Below are 13571 nucleotides of genomic sequence, written 5' to 3'. Positions count from 1 at the left end.
TCCCCCAACCCCACACTGATTGCAGACAGAAAGGACGTTGAAATGAAAATAAATTTGTCCTGGAAAATGAACCATCATGCTAGCTTTAGTCCTTCATAGCATGGGAAGATTGCTAAAAAAGTTAAAGAGAGATGAAGTGTTGTAACTTCAAAAATCAAGTTAAGAAGAAATTGGAATAATAGGTGTGAGTGCGTGATGATTTTTATAGCACAGTCTGCAATAGTCGCTAATGATTTGAATAATTCTACAGCTAAATCTTTTCGACAAGAGCAGTGTGAAGCAAGGAATGGCTATCAGTCTGATGCAAAGGGTGTCAAAACATTTGTTGAATGGGTCCCCAAGTATGCTGGAGTGCTTCCTGGAGATGTTTGCAAGCTCACCTGCCGAGCCAAAGGAACTGGCTATTATGTGGTATTTTCTCAAAAGGTAATTTCATCTCCAGTCATGACTTCATGTTCAAGCTGAGAAGTATCCTGTATCTTAGAAATCTTTCCCAACAGCAAGGGAAAATAAGTTAGTCATATAATTCAAAGTTTTAACTGTGTCATTAAATATAATGGTTTGATCCAGTGGTTATACAGTAGGACCAGAATTGACCTCTGAAATTAGTCAAGTATTTTCACATTTCAATATGTGGGTTCATAAAAATATGGGTCTGTTAGTGGATTCTGCACTGGTTTCTTTTCAGTAGCGGATAAATGTTTTTTTGCCTGCAGACTCATCTGTGAGTCTGGTGGCCTTTGGAGGAGAGAGAGTGCCATAAGTAAAAGAATAAATTTTACCCTGAATTTAAGGGAGTCTTAATATATTAAAGGAATCTAGAGTAACTCAAACAAAGCTAATTAATATAAAATAACTAGCCAATTATTGTAGATTTGACTTGCAGTGATGCAATTTGAACTGTCTCCTACACTTATATCTGCAGTTTTCTGCCTCTAAATGTTATGAGGATATATGCATTAATAAGGTGAACTGATATGCTCAAGTGAGAGGCTATGCACAAGTACTGATATCATTATTATTAATAAACTGTAAGCTCATCATTAAAGTCAGGGTCATTTTAGTGTTTTATGCTAGAGTTATCTGTCACTGCTTTCAGCCTCTGCCTAAACCTCATCTGCTTTAGTGCTGTGAATGTTAGAGAAACTCAGTCTGGGCTGCCAGGATAGGAACTCTGTTCTGTATGGGTCACGTAAATAAGTAACTTTTTTTACCAGTTAGATTCACAAACCAATTTATTTTTATTTTATCTGTGGTAATTTTAACTAACAGGCATTTGATTACCTAGGTAACTGATGGTACTGAATGTCGACCATACAGTAATTCGGTCTGCGTCCGGGGAAAATGCATCCGAACTGGTTGTGATGGCATCATCGGTTCAAAGCTCCAGTATGATAAGTGCGGGGTATGTGGAGGAGACAATTCCAGCTGCACAAAGGTCATGGGAACCTTTACCAAAAAGAGGTATTGATCTTGAGTATTAGTAAATATTTAAAAAATACTTGCTTTGCAAATAGTATCTCTACTTGTCTGTGCCTGCCTGCTTTCCTTCCTTCCTTCCTTCCCTCCTTCCTTCCTTCCTTCCTTCCTTCTTTCTTTCTCTGAATTCAATTTACTTGATGTTTACAGATATTTACAGCTGGCCTCTTAATAATACCCTGAAACTTGCAAATAATCACCTGTCAAAACACTGTACCTAGTTCATTTCTGACATAAAGTACAAGTGATACAGGTGAGCAGACCTAGGCATAGAATCTTATGTTATTTGCCAGTCTTGCTGTGGCAGATGACTTGTGGTTTGTAGAGAAGAGAGGGAAGGGAAGAGAGGGATGCATCAGACAGTTGTTGAGGTCAGAATACTCTGTATCTGAAACTGCATTTCCCAGGTGATGCTGCATTAGGAAGTTATGCTCTGGGAATCTGTTTGATCTCATCTATCTTTGAACACTAAGTATATCCCACCTGATTAAGTGACAGAATCCTTGTGTAAGTTAGTGGAGAGAAGCAGCAGACAACAGTAGAGCACAGCTGTAAAAGTTGTCCTTGGCAGCTGAGAGGGATTATACCCTAAAAGTACCTTTTCACACCACTCAGTATACAGGGAGCTTAGATGACTAGATGAGATGTCAGAAGTGGCATTTTCTACATCCCTTAGTGTTCACTAGGATCATATTGATCTCCAGATGTACTTCTTTTAAGTTAAAATATTTATTGCAGTTATCTGTAAGACGTTTTTCTGTCAGAATTCAGCTTTTAACTACAATACTTCTTAATATGAACAAAAGAAAAGCAACATCCCCATGTTTTTTCCTAACCATATTGAGAGCAGCAGCAAGCTTTTTACAGATTACCAATGTCAAATAAGTCTGCCTTCTGTCTGAATTCTTGTTTCCCTAACCCTTCCATTCTTAAGGTTCATAAAAGAATGAAAATTTTTTTACTATCATTTGTATAGATTCCAAGGTTTTAGAGGACCGCTGTAGTGACCTACTCTTAGGAACTTTTAGCTGAACATTTATACTCGGAATCTTGCAACTGAATTAGTGTACCATCTTTTAAAATTTACAGAAACTTTATTTTGCTTAGTGTCTTCCAAATTATCATATGGAATGCTACTACAAGTTGAAATCTGAGTCCTGAAATGACTTTTTATTTCTATACATTTCAACATACTAATTAATAGCAGTCAAAAATATCTTTGAGTGATTTTTTTTTCTAAAAATAAATATAACCAATATTCTTCTCAGTAAACCAATGATTACTCACCTAGGGATGCCAAAACACCTCTTCCAAAAAGAATGGAATTTCCATCTAATTTAGTATTTATATAAACCAGATCTGTTCTAATCTGTAAATATTGAAATGTCTCAGCTGTCTAAATGAAGAAGGCAGTGCAAAATATTCATGTGCTTTAGCAATGATCCTTGTGGTGCAGACCAGGCTCCAGCAAAGATGCTAAAGGGACTCCATGAATTTTAGTGAAGCCAGATTTGTAGCGTAGATATACTTGGAATCAGTGAGATTCTACTGTAATTATACCTATGAAGGTACCATCTAATTCTAAAAATCATGACTTTAACTGAAATGAGACCAGTCAGAGAATAAAATATTAATTCAACCTCAGTGCATTTGAAGAGCTGTCCCATATAGAAAGTAATAAATAATCAAACAGTTCTAACTTGATTTTGATTGAATTTGCGTTGTCAAGAATTTATTTTTTACTGGGAATATTGTTTGAGATGATTCCTTTATGCAAGTGACTGACTTCAAAAAAAGAAAAAAAAAAACTTCATTAAAATAGTGAAATCTTAATTGTCTGTAAACTATTTTTGTATATAAAAGGGCAGTGGCTCTAGTAAAATTATCTTTCTCCACTGAAAAATAGCAGCTCCCTCTTTGCTATCCACTATAAACCAACCTGTATTTTAAATGTACAGGGAAATTATTAAATGTGTAAGAGAAAACTAGTATTTTCCATTGTAGACAATTGCCATAACAACATTTGTTTGTACTTTTTTCCCTTAAAGCAATCAAAACACAATCTTCTGGAGAACTCTTTCGTAATAACTTTTTTTAAAAGGCTGTAAAGTTAAATAGTCAGAAGTTGGGAAATAGGAGAATGAAAGATGCACATGCTTCTTTTTGCACATGAAATATTGAAGAAAATGTTGCATTCTCTAGCATTTCTTTTAATTTTTGAAGAAATGATTTTGTAACTTTAATAATATGTTTTAACAGAGCTCTTTTGGCAACTGTTAAGTAAAAATATTTGTGCAGTGCTGTTCTTTGCACCATATTCCTTCACGTTTATAGAGCTGCTAAATCAAGGGACTTTTAGTAGTTGTCCTATAACTGCTTGAAATAGCATGGGAATAGCACTAGTGTTTAATCTGCAGTCTCTGCAGTCTTTACTTTTGCAACCAAAAATTTGCAAAGGTAGTAGTCTATTCTTTAAACAATTCCAAGGGACCCCATTCACTATTATACATTTTAAGTATATTTTCTCATTCCCTTTCCTCTAGATGTTTCAGCACTAACCTTTTCAGATTTGAGGTACTTGCAGAATGGTTTTATCACAAGATTAGAAATGAAAATAAATGTTTCCAAAGTCCAGCTGGTAGCGTACAGCTTTGTGCAGCATTCAGACTTTTGTCTGTTTATCCATACAGTTAAAACAAATAATATACTTGAGATAGTAAAAAGTTTTAGCACACTTGCAGGTTTTGAATGCTTGTCACTTTTGGTAGAAAAGTTAAATATCTTCTTCTAAGTCTGCATTAAAACATTTCAAAGTAGAAGCTAAGAGAACTTTGTGGTACAAATTAAACATTTGAGTGTACCTTGTGTTAGACACTTAACAATTAATCTTCAGCTTTATGAATTTCAAAGTAAACAAATTTTTTCTCAGTGATCAAGATTATTTTAAAATGTTCCCAAGGTACCTCTATCCAGCTGTTGCTCTGCTCATGCTTCCCTTAATCATCATTATAGCAAAGACAGCAAGAAACAGCTGTAACCAATGCATATCTCATTATCTTTCCTTGGCAGGCAGAACGTGCATCGTATTTCATATCTCCCACCCTTTGCTGAAATATATAAGCTATCTGTTATTCTTCATTCCTTTTGTATCTGACTCATGTAAAATCATTACTAATGCTAAAGATTAAGCAATTTGAAGTAAGTGCAGTAGAAATTTCTTCAAGAACATAAAGAACAGTACACAAGACAAATAACGAAACCCGATTAAACTAATCTTAGATGTGCCGCTAGCCAGATGGATTCAAGTAAAGATGCATCGTACCGGTAACTTCATTAGACTTAAAGTTTATTTCACACCAGCTACTGAGTACTTTCTTTTTCTCTTTTTTCTTTCCCCCCCCCTCATTCAGTAAGGGCTACACAGATATAGTGAAAATCCCAGAAGGGGCAACTCACATCAAAGTTCGGCAATTCAAGACTAAGGACCAGAGCAGGTTTACTGCCTACCTGGCCCTGAAAAAGAAAAATGGTGAGTACCTTGTCAATGGAAAATATATGATCTCCACTTCAGAAACAATCATTGACATCAATGGGACTGTCATGAACTATAGTGGCTGGAGTCACAAAGATGATTTCTTGCATGCGATGGGACACTCTGCGACAAAAGAGGTTCTTATTGTGCAGATACTTGCGACTGACCCAACTCAACCCGTGGATGTACGTTACAGTTTCTTCGTGCCAAAGAAGCAAGGGCAAATGACTAACTCTGTCACCGGCAGTGGCAGCAACAGCAAAGTAACTCCACAGCTCATGCAACCCCGGTGGGTTACGGGGCCATGGCTTTCTTGTTCTCGAACATGTGACACAGGATGGCACACCAGGACTGTCCAGTGCAAAGATGGGCATGGAAAACTAGCTAAAGGATGTCTTCTCTCTCAGAGACCGTCAGCATTTAAACAGTGCTTGTTGAAAAAGTGTTAACCTGTGGTTGTGATCTTCTTTAAAAGAGGTTTGATGAAGCCATTTTTGACATACCGGTATTAGGTCTGCCCAGACAGAGAGAAGCAAAGGCTTCGATGTACTTACATATAGTCTCAAATTATGGGCAGAATCTGCCTATTTGGACCAAATGAAGATGTGCACTGCTTTAAAAAATAGTAGGGTGATCTTAATATGTCAAAAACCTAAGCATTAAAGTTGTTATAAGCCCTCTGCGTCTGCAAAAACATAAAATAAAATAATAAAAAAGAAGAAAAACTAGTGAATGGAGGATCCTGGGATATTTGAAGGTTACAGAATCATCTCCCCATTTTTCACCTACCTCTAATACAGTATGTCCTTAGAAAATGTCACTTGTACCCATGATACCACAGTAGCTTATTTTATACTGTTTTGTAAATATATTTGATTTGGTATGTCACTTTATATCACTTGGTTCTATTAAAAAAAAAAAAGACAAACTATATAAGCAAAGTGATTGACCAAAGTATATCTACAGCCCTGTGGACTTGGTCCAGTCTTCAGAAATGGCTGCAGATGTTTTACTGGAAAATGAAGAGCTTGCTGCTGGTTTTAAAAAGTAATACTTTTTGGTTTTGACAAAAGGAAATGCATTTTTGTTCCAGGAATTTCCTGACAGCAGATCATAATTCTGACAAATACTGTGTTTCCACCAAGAAATTCTCAAAAGGAGCATTGCAGCAGTTCACAGACCAGGGATCCCCACAAGTACATTGCTTAAATACCAGCACCATCAGCAGCTCCTTACTATGTGTATGTCACACACACATAACAGGAGGATTTGGCTGCTAGAAAGAATGTGTATACCTTCGACTTAGTAAACTTTCCATTAGCTCCAGCTGTGTCACAGCACGGGGTCCTTCTTGTCGATGAACAATAGCTGCTAGTTCCTTTTATCCACAAAACAAAGGCATACTGTATTTTGTAGAAACTAGTTAGAGAACCAAAAATTACAGGTAAGATAAACAAGTGTCTTCTAACTCAGATATTCTGAGGCTGTATACAACTGCTTTCTCTGTTATTTTCTCTATGGCTTCCACCTTGAATCTAACAATGTGTAATGCACCTACATCTTTTGAAGAGGCTGTAAAGGTCGGAAAACACAGCAAGCAGTTAATATTTTATCACTGTTTTGTCCATCATGTCTAACTCTGGTATTCATCTTACCAGCAAAAGTTTGTAACTATTTGTCTTTTTGTTTGTTGATTTTTTTTGTTTGTTTTTATTTTTTTTAAGCTGTAGAACTTATTCATATTTTGTATATCTACCACATTTGGGAGGCAGAGGGGTCATTAGAAAGTCAAACCACATCAGGATGTGGAAGACTTACCCAATATCAATAAGACTGTTTCCACAGTACAGGCAGTAGCTAGTAATAATTTTCTTTGGCAGCAGCTTCTGAATCCCATTATTGTCTGGTTGAAGTTGTGTGACCGAGGAAGGGTATTTCAACATATGCAGGTAACAGGTGGAGGCTTGACACCAACCCTGTTAGAATTGCTTCCTTTTTATCATCAGGGTTTGAATAAAGCCCTAGAATAACAGGTACCAAAAGAAATGGTCATGATCTACTAATGAAAATAGAAGCCCATCTGTCTTTTATTTTTCAGTTCATCCACCCAGGAGAATGTAAAACTGTAGGAGCATTTTCAGACACAACTGTGAGTCAGTGGTATTTGAGCACTGAACTTCCCTAGACTCTTCTAGGAAAAATCCCAGTCATGAAATCAGTAAAGAAAACATGTTGGCTTGTGTAGTGAGAAGGTCAGGTCTCACTCCAGGCTGACATAAACATGTTTTTGCAACTGAGGCGTGTTTGTGTGAATTCTAGAAAGCATGTGATGATTTTAAAACAGCATAGAGTTGCTACATCTACCAGTATGAAACTGGAGAAATATCTGTTTTTGTACTCTATTATAAGTAAACAGGAATAGGGTTAGGGCCTCATCCTCCCTAAAACTGAATTACAAAGGAATGTTACTAGTCATCTTCAGTTTTCAAGAATAGTATGACCTAATAGAAGTAGTCCTATAAAAAATATGGGTCTTGAGGAAAATTCCCTTGTTAATAACTGACATCACCCCATTAACTTAGATCAAGGCTCTGAATATTTGCAAATTTCTGGAAAGTTAAGATTTTTGCCTCATCTAAACAAATGTTCCAGAACCTCTCACGAAAGTTCGTAGTAAGTATAAACCATCAGGAGAGGAAAAATAAGGAGATTTAATGTGCATAGACTTAATATTTGTCTTGGCATACAGCTGCTTTATTAAGTGGCATTTCTTTTTCCTGTGTTTTATCAGAAAAGAGAATGTACAAGTATTTGTGTTTGCATCATAGTAGTAATTTATTATTAGTGAACGAAATGAGTAAAGCTTTTGGATGCTGCTCAGATTCCGGAAGAATACCATAAGCTGGTATAAATTTAAAGCTTTCTTAGATCAAGACTATCTTTTTCATAGAAAGATTATTTATAAAAATTAAATAAATATGGGAACTAAACAAAGCAAATATATGTGCAAAAGAAGTTTCCTTTATATGGTGAGAGGGCAAAGGGGACAGACAAAGGAAGCAATCCTAAAAATGCAAGATGAACTAGACCAGCCTGCTCTGTTTAACACTTGCTTTTTAGCAGATCTTTGTAATCAGACTCTAATTGCCAACCTTGCTTTTTTCAGTCATAGCTATTTCGTGTAACTGATGAATGAAAAATCGATGCGAGGTATGTGACTTTGTCGTTTCAACTTGTGTTCCGAACTAAATTCTTTGTTGGTCACACATTGCTTATATTACTACCAAGTCATGCCAAATAAGATTCATAAAATGCTTCCTCTGGATAGAGACACTGTCTAAGAAGCCCAGAGAATTACTCTGTGCATGGAAGTAAACAATAGTCAGTGTTAAACTCACTGCAGGTTTTTTGGGACACATCTCCAATGCTTTCAGTGGAGTTTAGCCCCTTAAAATCTGTGTTCTTCAGAGCATCTGCTTTTCAAATATGACAGCCTTGTTATGAAAAAGCCTATCATCTTTGTTTTGTCTGTATACCTGAAATTCAATTTAGCTGCCCTCCTGTGGAAACAGTTTTATCACAAGGGAGAGAGGAAATAATCTTGTGGATTAATCACAATTGTTAAAAAAAAAGAAAAAAAAAAAAAAGAAAAAAAAAGCAACACAGCACTGAAAAAAAAATAAAATAATTTATTGTTTTTACAACTGGTATGTGAACGGATGTAATGAATTTATTTATTCTTATTTAACAAAAATACCAATTGTGCAAATTCTATATTTAAAATGTTTGCTATCATCTCTCTCTCTCTTTCTTGCTCTCTCTCTAATTTATGCTTCAAATTTGTGTTGAAAGTACACCTTGTGAGTTTACATAATGTATGGCACTGGTTATTTTTTTGTTTGTTTTTATTTAGAAATCTTTCTGCATGAAACAGGAGTATATGTGTATACGTGTGTGTACACTGTATAGATGTATATTCTTTTTTCTGCTACCACCTTAGACAAGTTGTAGATTTCTAAGTTTGTGACACCTCGTGCTCAAAGGAGCTTTGTTACACTTCAGCTCTAGCTAGCAAGTCTTAGAGGTCTGTGGATCACCAAAAAAAAAAATAAAAACACTTCCATGCTCCTAAAGCGATCAGACAACAGATTCCATAAAGGTGCGAAAGGTGTGTGCAATTCTTATGACGCACCTCGGTAATTTACCACTGAAGGTGGTAAGAGTCCTACCATTTGCACCAGATTTGGTTTATGCAGACTGAACCATTAAAAAAGCTGCCTTTTCAGTCTTTTCACCATTTATATACTTACATACATTTGCTTCATTATATTCCAGCTCATCACACCACGTCAGGCAAAGTTAGACACTAACATCCAGCCAAGCATGCATTCCAAGTATTTCCTTGAAAATAATGGTATCTGCTTACTTCCACTGTTCGTCCAGTCCAAATTCTGCTGAACTCAAGGGAACTTGCACTGGACTCATTATGAGGTAAAAAATGCAATATAAATAAACTCATAAAATCAATTTATTTAACAATACAAATTATTTCTGTAACCACTTCCCTGTAAGGACAGTAGTACAGACAGCAAATAATCTATTTCAAATGACCAAAAAGTACCTTTCTCATTAGTGTCTAAATTCACACAAGTTAAACTCCAGCTCAGCCTCTGTGCGCACTGTTTCCTGCCGTCAAGGCACTACCCAAGACCCTGAACCAGCCACAAGGCTTTAGATAAAATTACAACAACCAATGGGTAATGGCCTCCCTTAAGACCCACTCCAAAATGCCAGGAAATGACAGTAAGCCTTGACTTTGATAATCTTTAGGGCAGGCTTTAAATAGGATTCATAAGGATGAAACATTAATAATGGTGGGTTTTCAGCAAAACATTTAGGTGACTGTTTTTTCTCATGTTCATGAATGCTGTGCTGTTTTTTGTCACTGAGGAAGATGGAGCCTATGGCAAGAGCCAAAATTAGATTTTCTGAGCACGGGCTGCAATTTTCAGGGGAAAAAAAAAAAAAAAAAAAAAAAAAAAAAAAAAAAAAAAAAAAAAAAAAGTTGCTGATTTTGAGGTCTTTGTTCCTTTTTTTAATTAACCGATTAGTTTTTATAGAGTTATGAGAGTACATCACTGCATTCATACTTGCCATTGGTAACATTTTCAATAAGGTTTTTTTGTTGTTTTGTTTTTGTTTTACTCTGGGTACACTGAATGCCAGCTTGTGTAGTAAAGGTAGTTCAACATTCTTGTTTCAAAAAACATTGCTAATGCAAACATTTCTGGTTTATCATGTGTAGTGGTAATGACTCTTAACCTGAGACAACTTGTCAGATAGTCAGTTGGCATCACAATATATAGCTCTGGGGTAGCTCTGCCAGTTTTCAGTGGCAGCATACAAACACTGAAAAGCCTCAAACACCTTGTTAATCTTCTAGGTAAATGGCTGCAGAACTTCTCTCCAGATACCCTGTAACAAACATCTTGATAGTGTCCGGCCACTCTGCGCAGTACAGAGTTACAGATTGAACCCAAAACTCACAATGCTTTTTGCCCTGAAACCTGTCTGCAGAGGCTCACAGTAGCTGTAAGGACACTAAAAACATTTCCACATATGTCAGATAGAATCTCGTATAGTCCGTGTTGAAATGCATAGGTGGACACACAGAACTTAGCTATAGCTAAATGGAAATGTATATTTTTGTATGTGCGCTTGCATATACATGTGGATGTATAAACATGTTCACATACGCATACACACGAACAAGTATTTGGGTCTCCATTAGTCCCATTCACAGGGCAAAATATGTAGGTATAACTAACACCAGTGCAACTAAATTCAGAGTAATTTTTTTTTACATCATTTGGCTTTGCAGGAGCTGCTTCAGACGTATACCACTCTAGGTGACAACATAGTTTCTCTTGTAATTTATAGGAACTGGTTTACACAATTTATCGTATGAACTGTGAAGTTTTCTAATAGTTTTATCATATGAAACATACTCCTTGACAGTCAAGCTTATATGCATTGCTAAAATCTCATCAGATATAGGAAATAATACACTGTATTCAAGTAAATTGGAGACAGTGTGTATCCCTGTATAGCAATGAAAAATACTTAATTTCTATTGTCAGGTCATTGCCTAACATCAGATAAAATTAGAGAGGTATTCTAGGGAAGACTAACAGGAAAGCACAACCTTTATTTTTTCTTAGATTATTTCATGTGCCTCTTTGTACACTCTATTGGTGTCAACATATTCCGGAAAGTGTCACTTTGTGCATTATAGATAACTTGACTGAAATACTGGTACCCTTTGAAAACTAAGATGTGTCACAAAACTTTTTTTCATTCTAATTTGTGTCTAATATAAGAGAATTAACATTTTTAGAGCACTACTATGTCAGCCAGTTTACACCACAATTAATATGTTATGCAAAATATAAATTCATTTGAACTGAATTGTACAAGGTCTACACTGTACTATGACACATTGAAGGCCAATATTTTGTTTTGTTAACTATTACATATGTATAATTTACCAGTTGTAATCTTAAAACACTTGATTCTGTGATTTCAGAAAAAGTAATAAATATAAACTGTATCATAGGTCCAGGTACTTGTTCTATATGGTATATTTGTGGGCTACTGTTTGCCATTTGTGACCCACTAATGACAGGTAAGCTAAGAGAGACTGAGCTGATCACTAAATTAAGTGATTTATGTGAAAGTGTTCTTTTGAGTCATGAAGTATAACAGAGGAGTGCAGAAAACAGTGTGTGCAGTACCTTTCTAGAGCCTTAGACAAAGTCCAGTAGATATGGTATACACTGGTGATCACCCGAGCCCCTACAAAGCCCCCATGAAATCCGTGAGACCTATACAAAAGCATCATCCAACAGAATTAGACAGTGGATTAAAATAGTCAGAGTGAGATTCATAATTATCAATGTAAACCTAACTAAAGCAGTAAAAACCGGCCAGAACAGGTAATGAAAACATACAGTTTGTGCAAAAACGGTAGTAAAGCATGTATCAAAGGAAAGAGAAAAGCAGCAACTAAGGCGATTGGGCTGGTAAGAAAGAATGACTTACACACTCCAGTTGAAGCATGGCTCTTAAAACACTTTAGTACTAAGACTTACTTTTCCAACAGAACTGCACTATTATATTATGCATTATAATTCAATTTCCATGCTGATTTCTTGCTTATCCTTTCTAATTCCGTAACACTAAGTTGGAGTTTTTCACATTCCCTAAAATGATGTGCTCTTTCCAAAAGTGAAAGCAAGCCCAACTCAAAAACTGTCTCACCCCATCCATGTGCATGTCTAATCTATTGTTTGCTGAAATTTTTTTGAATTTTGGACTTTGCTTATTTGTTATTGTTGTTGTTTGTTTGATTTATATTGTTTTACAGATTCTAAATTATGTTGATTCTTATTTACAGAAACCATGTACTCATGCCTAAGAATAGCTTTTCTTCCTAGGTTGTTCATACAATGGCAGTGAAGCTTTACAGAGCAGCCAGTACTTATAAAGACAGGCCCAAAATGTATAATAATCTGTTACACTACATACAAGTGTGCTTGAACCACATTACATAAGAACTATCAGGCTTGTTACAGTACATGTCTAGATCTACAAATATATATATACACACAATATAATATATCTGTATATACTCTGTATGTATATAAAAGTTTCAGAAAACCTTGTTTACACATTTACACTAGATGTTTTTAAGACTGGTCACTGCACATCAGAAAGAATACTATGTTCAACATCAGTGAAGGATGCAGTGAAAATCCTGTGCAAGAGTGCATTTTTACCATTTATCCTGCCTAAAGGGCTGAGGGAGGTTATTCACCTGTTCCACAGTCTCTTCAATAATAAGTGACTTAACAGGTTTTCTGCCTTCCCTTCATCTTTTTAGGTCCCGGGTCAGGTCAAAGCCTCCACCCATTCCTCATCTCCCCCTGCCCACCTGCAAGTAGAAATAGCAGTTGTACAACCTATTCCATAATTTCGTCCTCTACTTTTAAGTATTTTTTGTCTGTTATACGACTCCACAAGTATTAACACCTCAGTGATACTTCAGTACCTCCTTCATATTTTTGTCTGCAAAACAAGCTGCAGTGTCACCAAATGATTATGGCAGGTGCTATCTTCACAAAATTATGTTTTTATTTCCTATTTTAGAATATGCAGTAGCTCAGAAAAAGCCATTACTGAGAATGGAAATCCATTCATATACAAATCAAATACAGCAGTATAGACTTTCTCAAATGTCCAAGGCTGTCATAATTCCATTACCGTGCAGGGACTGTTCTGTATCAAGAAGATGAACTCATTCTCTCTTAATGTATTTTCCATCTCTTCATAATGTGACATTTCACCTCTTCAGAAACCACACATAATTACATATGATGGGGGAGACTTATTCCCAAGACTCAGAACTTATAGACCCAAGTCTCATTTTTAGTTTGGGATGCAAGATGCATTTGATTCAATTTTAGTCTTCCAGCCAAAGTGATCCTTTAAAAAATATCTT

The 13571-nt window shown here is 35.9% G+C and overlaps 1 protein-coding gene across 1 annotated transcript in view; it reads left to right on the top strand.

The window, feature by feature from the left end:
- ADAMTS5 (ADAM metallopeptidase with thrombospondin type 1 motif 5) overlaps positions 1-11632 on the top strand; it is a 47136-nt gene extending 35504 nt beyond the window's left edge. The window contains exons 6-8 of the mRNA XM_038188002.2: positions 251-426; positions 1289-1464; positions 4890-11632. Of these exons, the coding sequence (XP_038043930.1) occupies positions 251-426; positions 1289-1464; positions 4890-5460 (923 nt within the window). The 3' untranslated portion in view covers positions 5461-11632. The remainder of the gene's footprint in view (positions 1-250; positions 427-1288; positions 1465-4889) is intronic.
- The last annotated feature ends 1939 nt before the right edge of the window (positions 11633-13571 follow it).

Source organism: Anas platyrhynchos, chromosome 1 (genome assembly GCF_047663525.1).
Source record: "Anas platyrhynchos isolate ZD024472 breed Pekin duck chromosome 1, IASCAAS_PekinDuck_T2T, whole genome shotgun sequence".
In the NCBI taxonomy this organism is placed as follows: Eukaryota; Metazoa; Chordata; class Aves; order Anseriformes; family Anatidae; genus Anas; species Anas platyrhynchos.
Note: the sequence above shows the minus strand (reverse complement) of the source record. Positions and strands in the feature narration are given on the sequence as shown.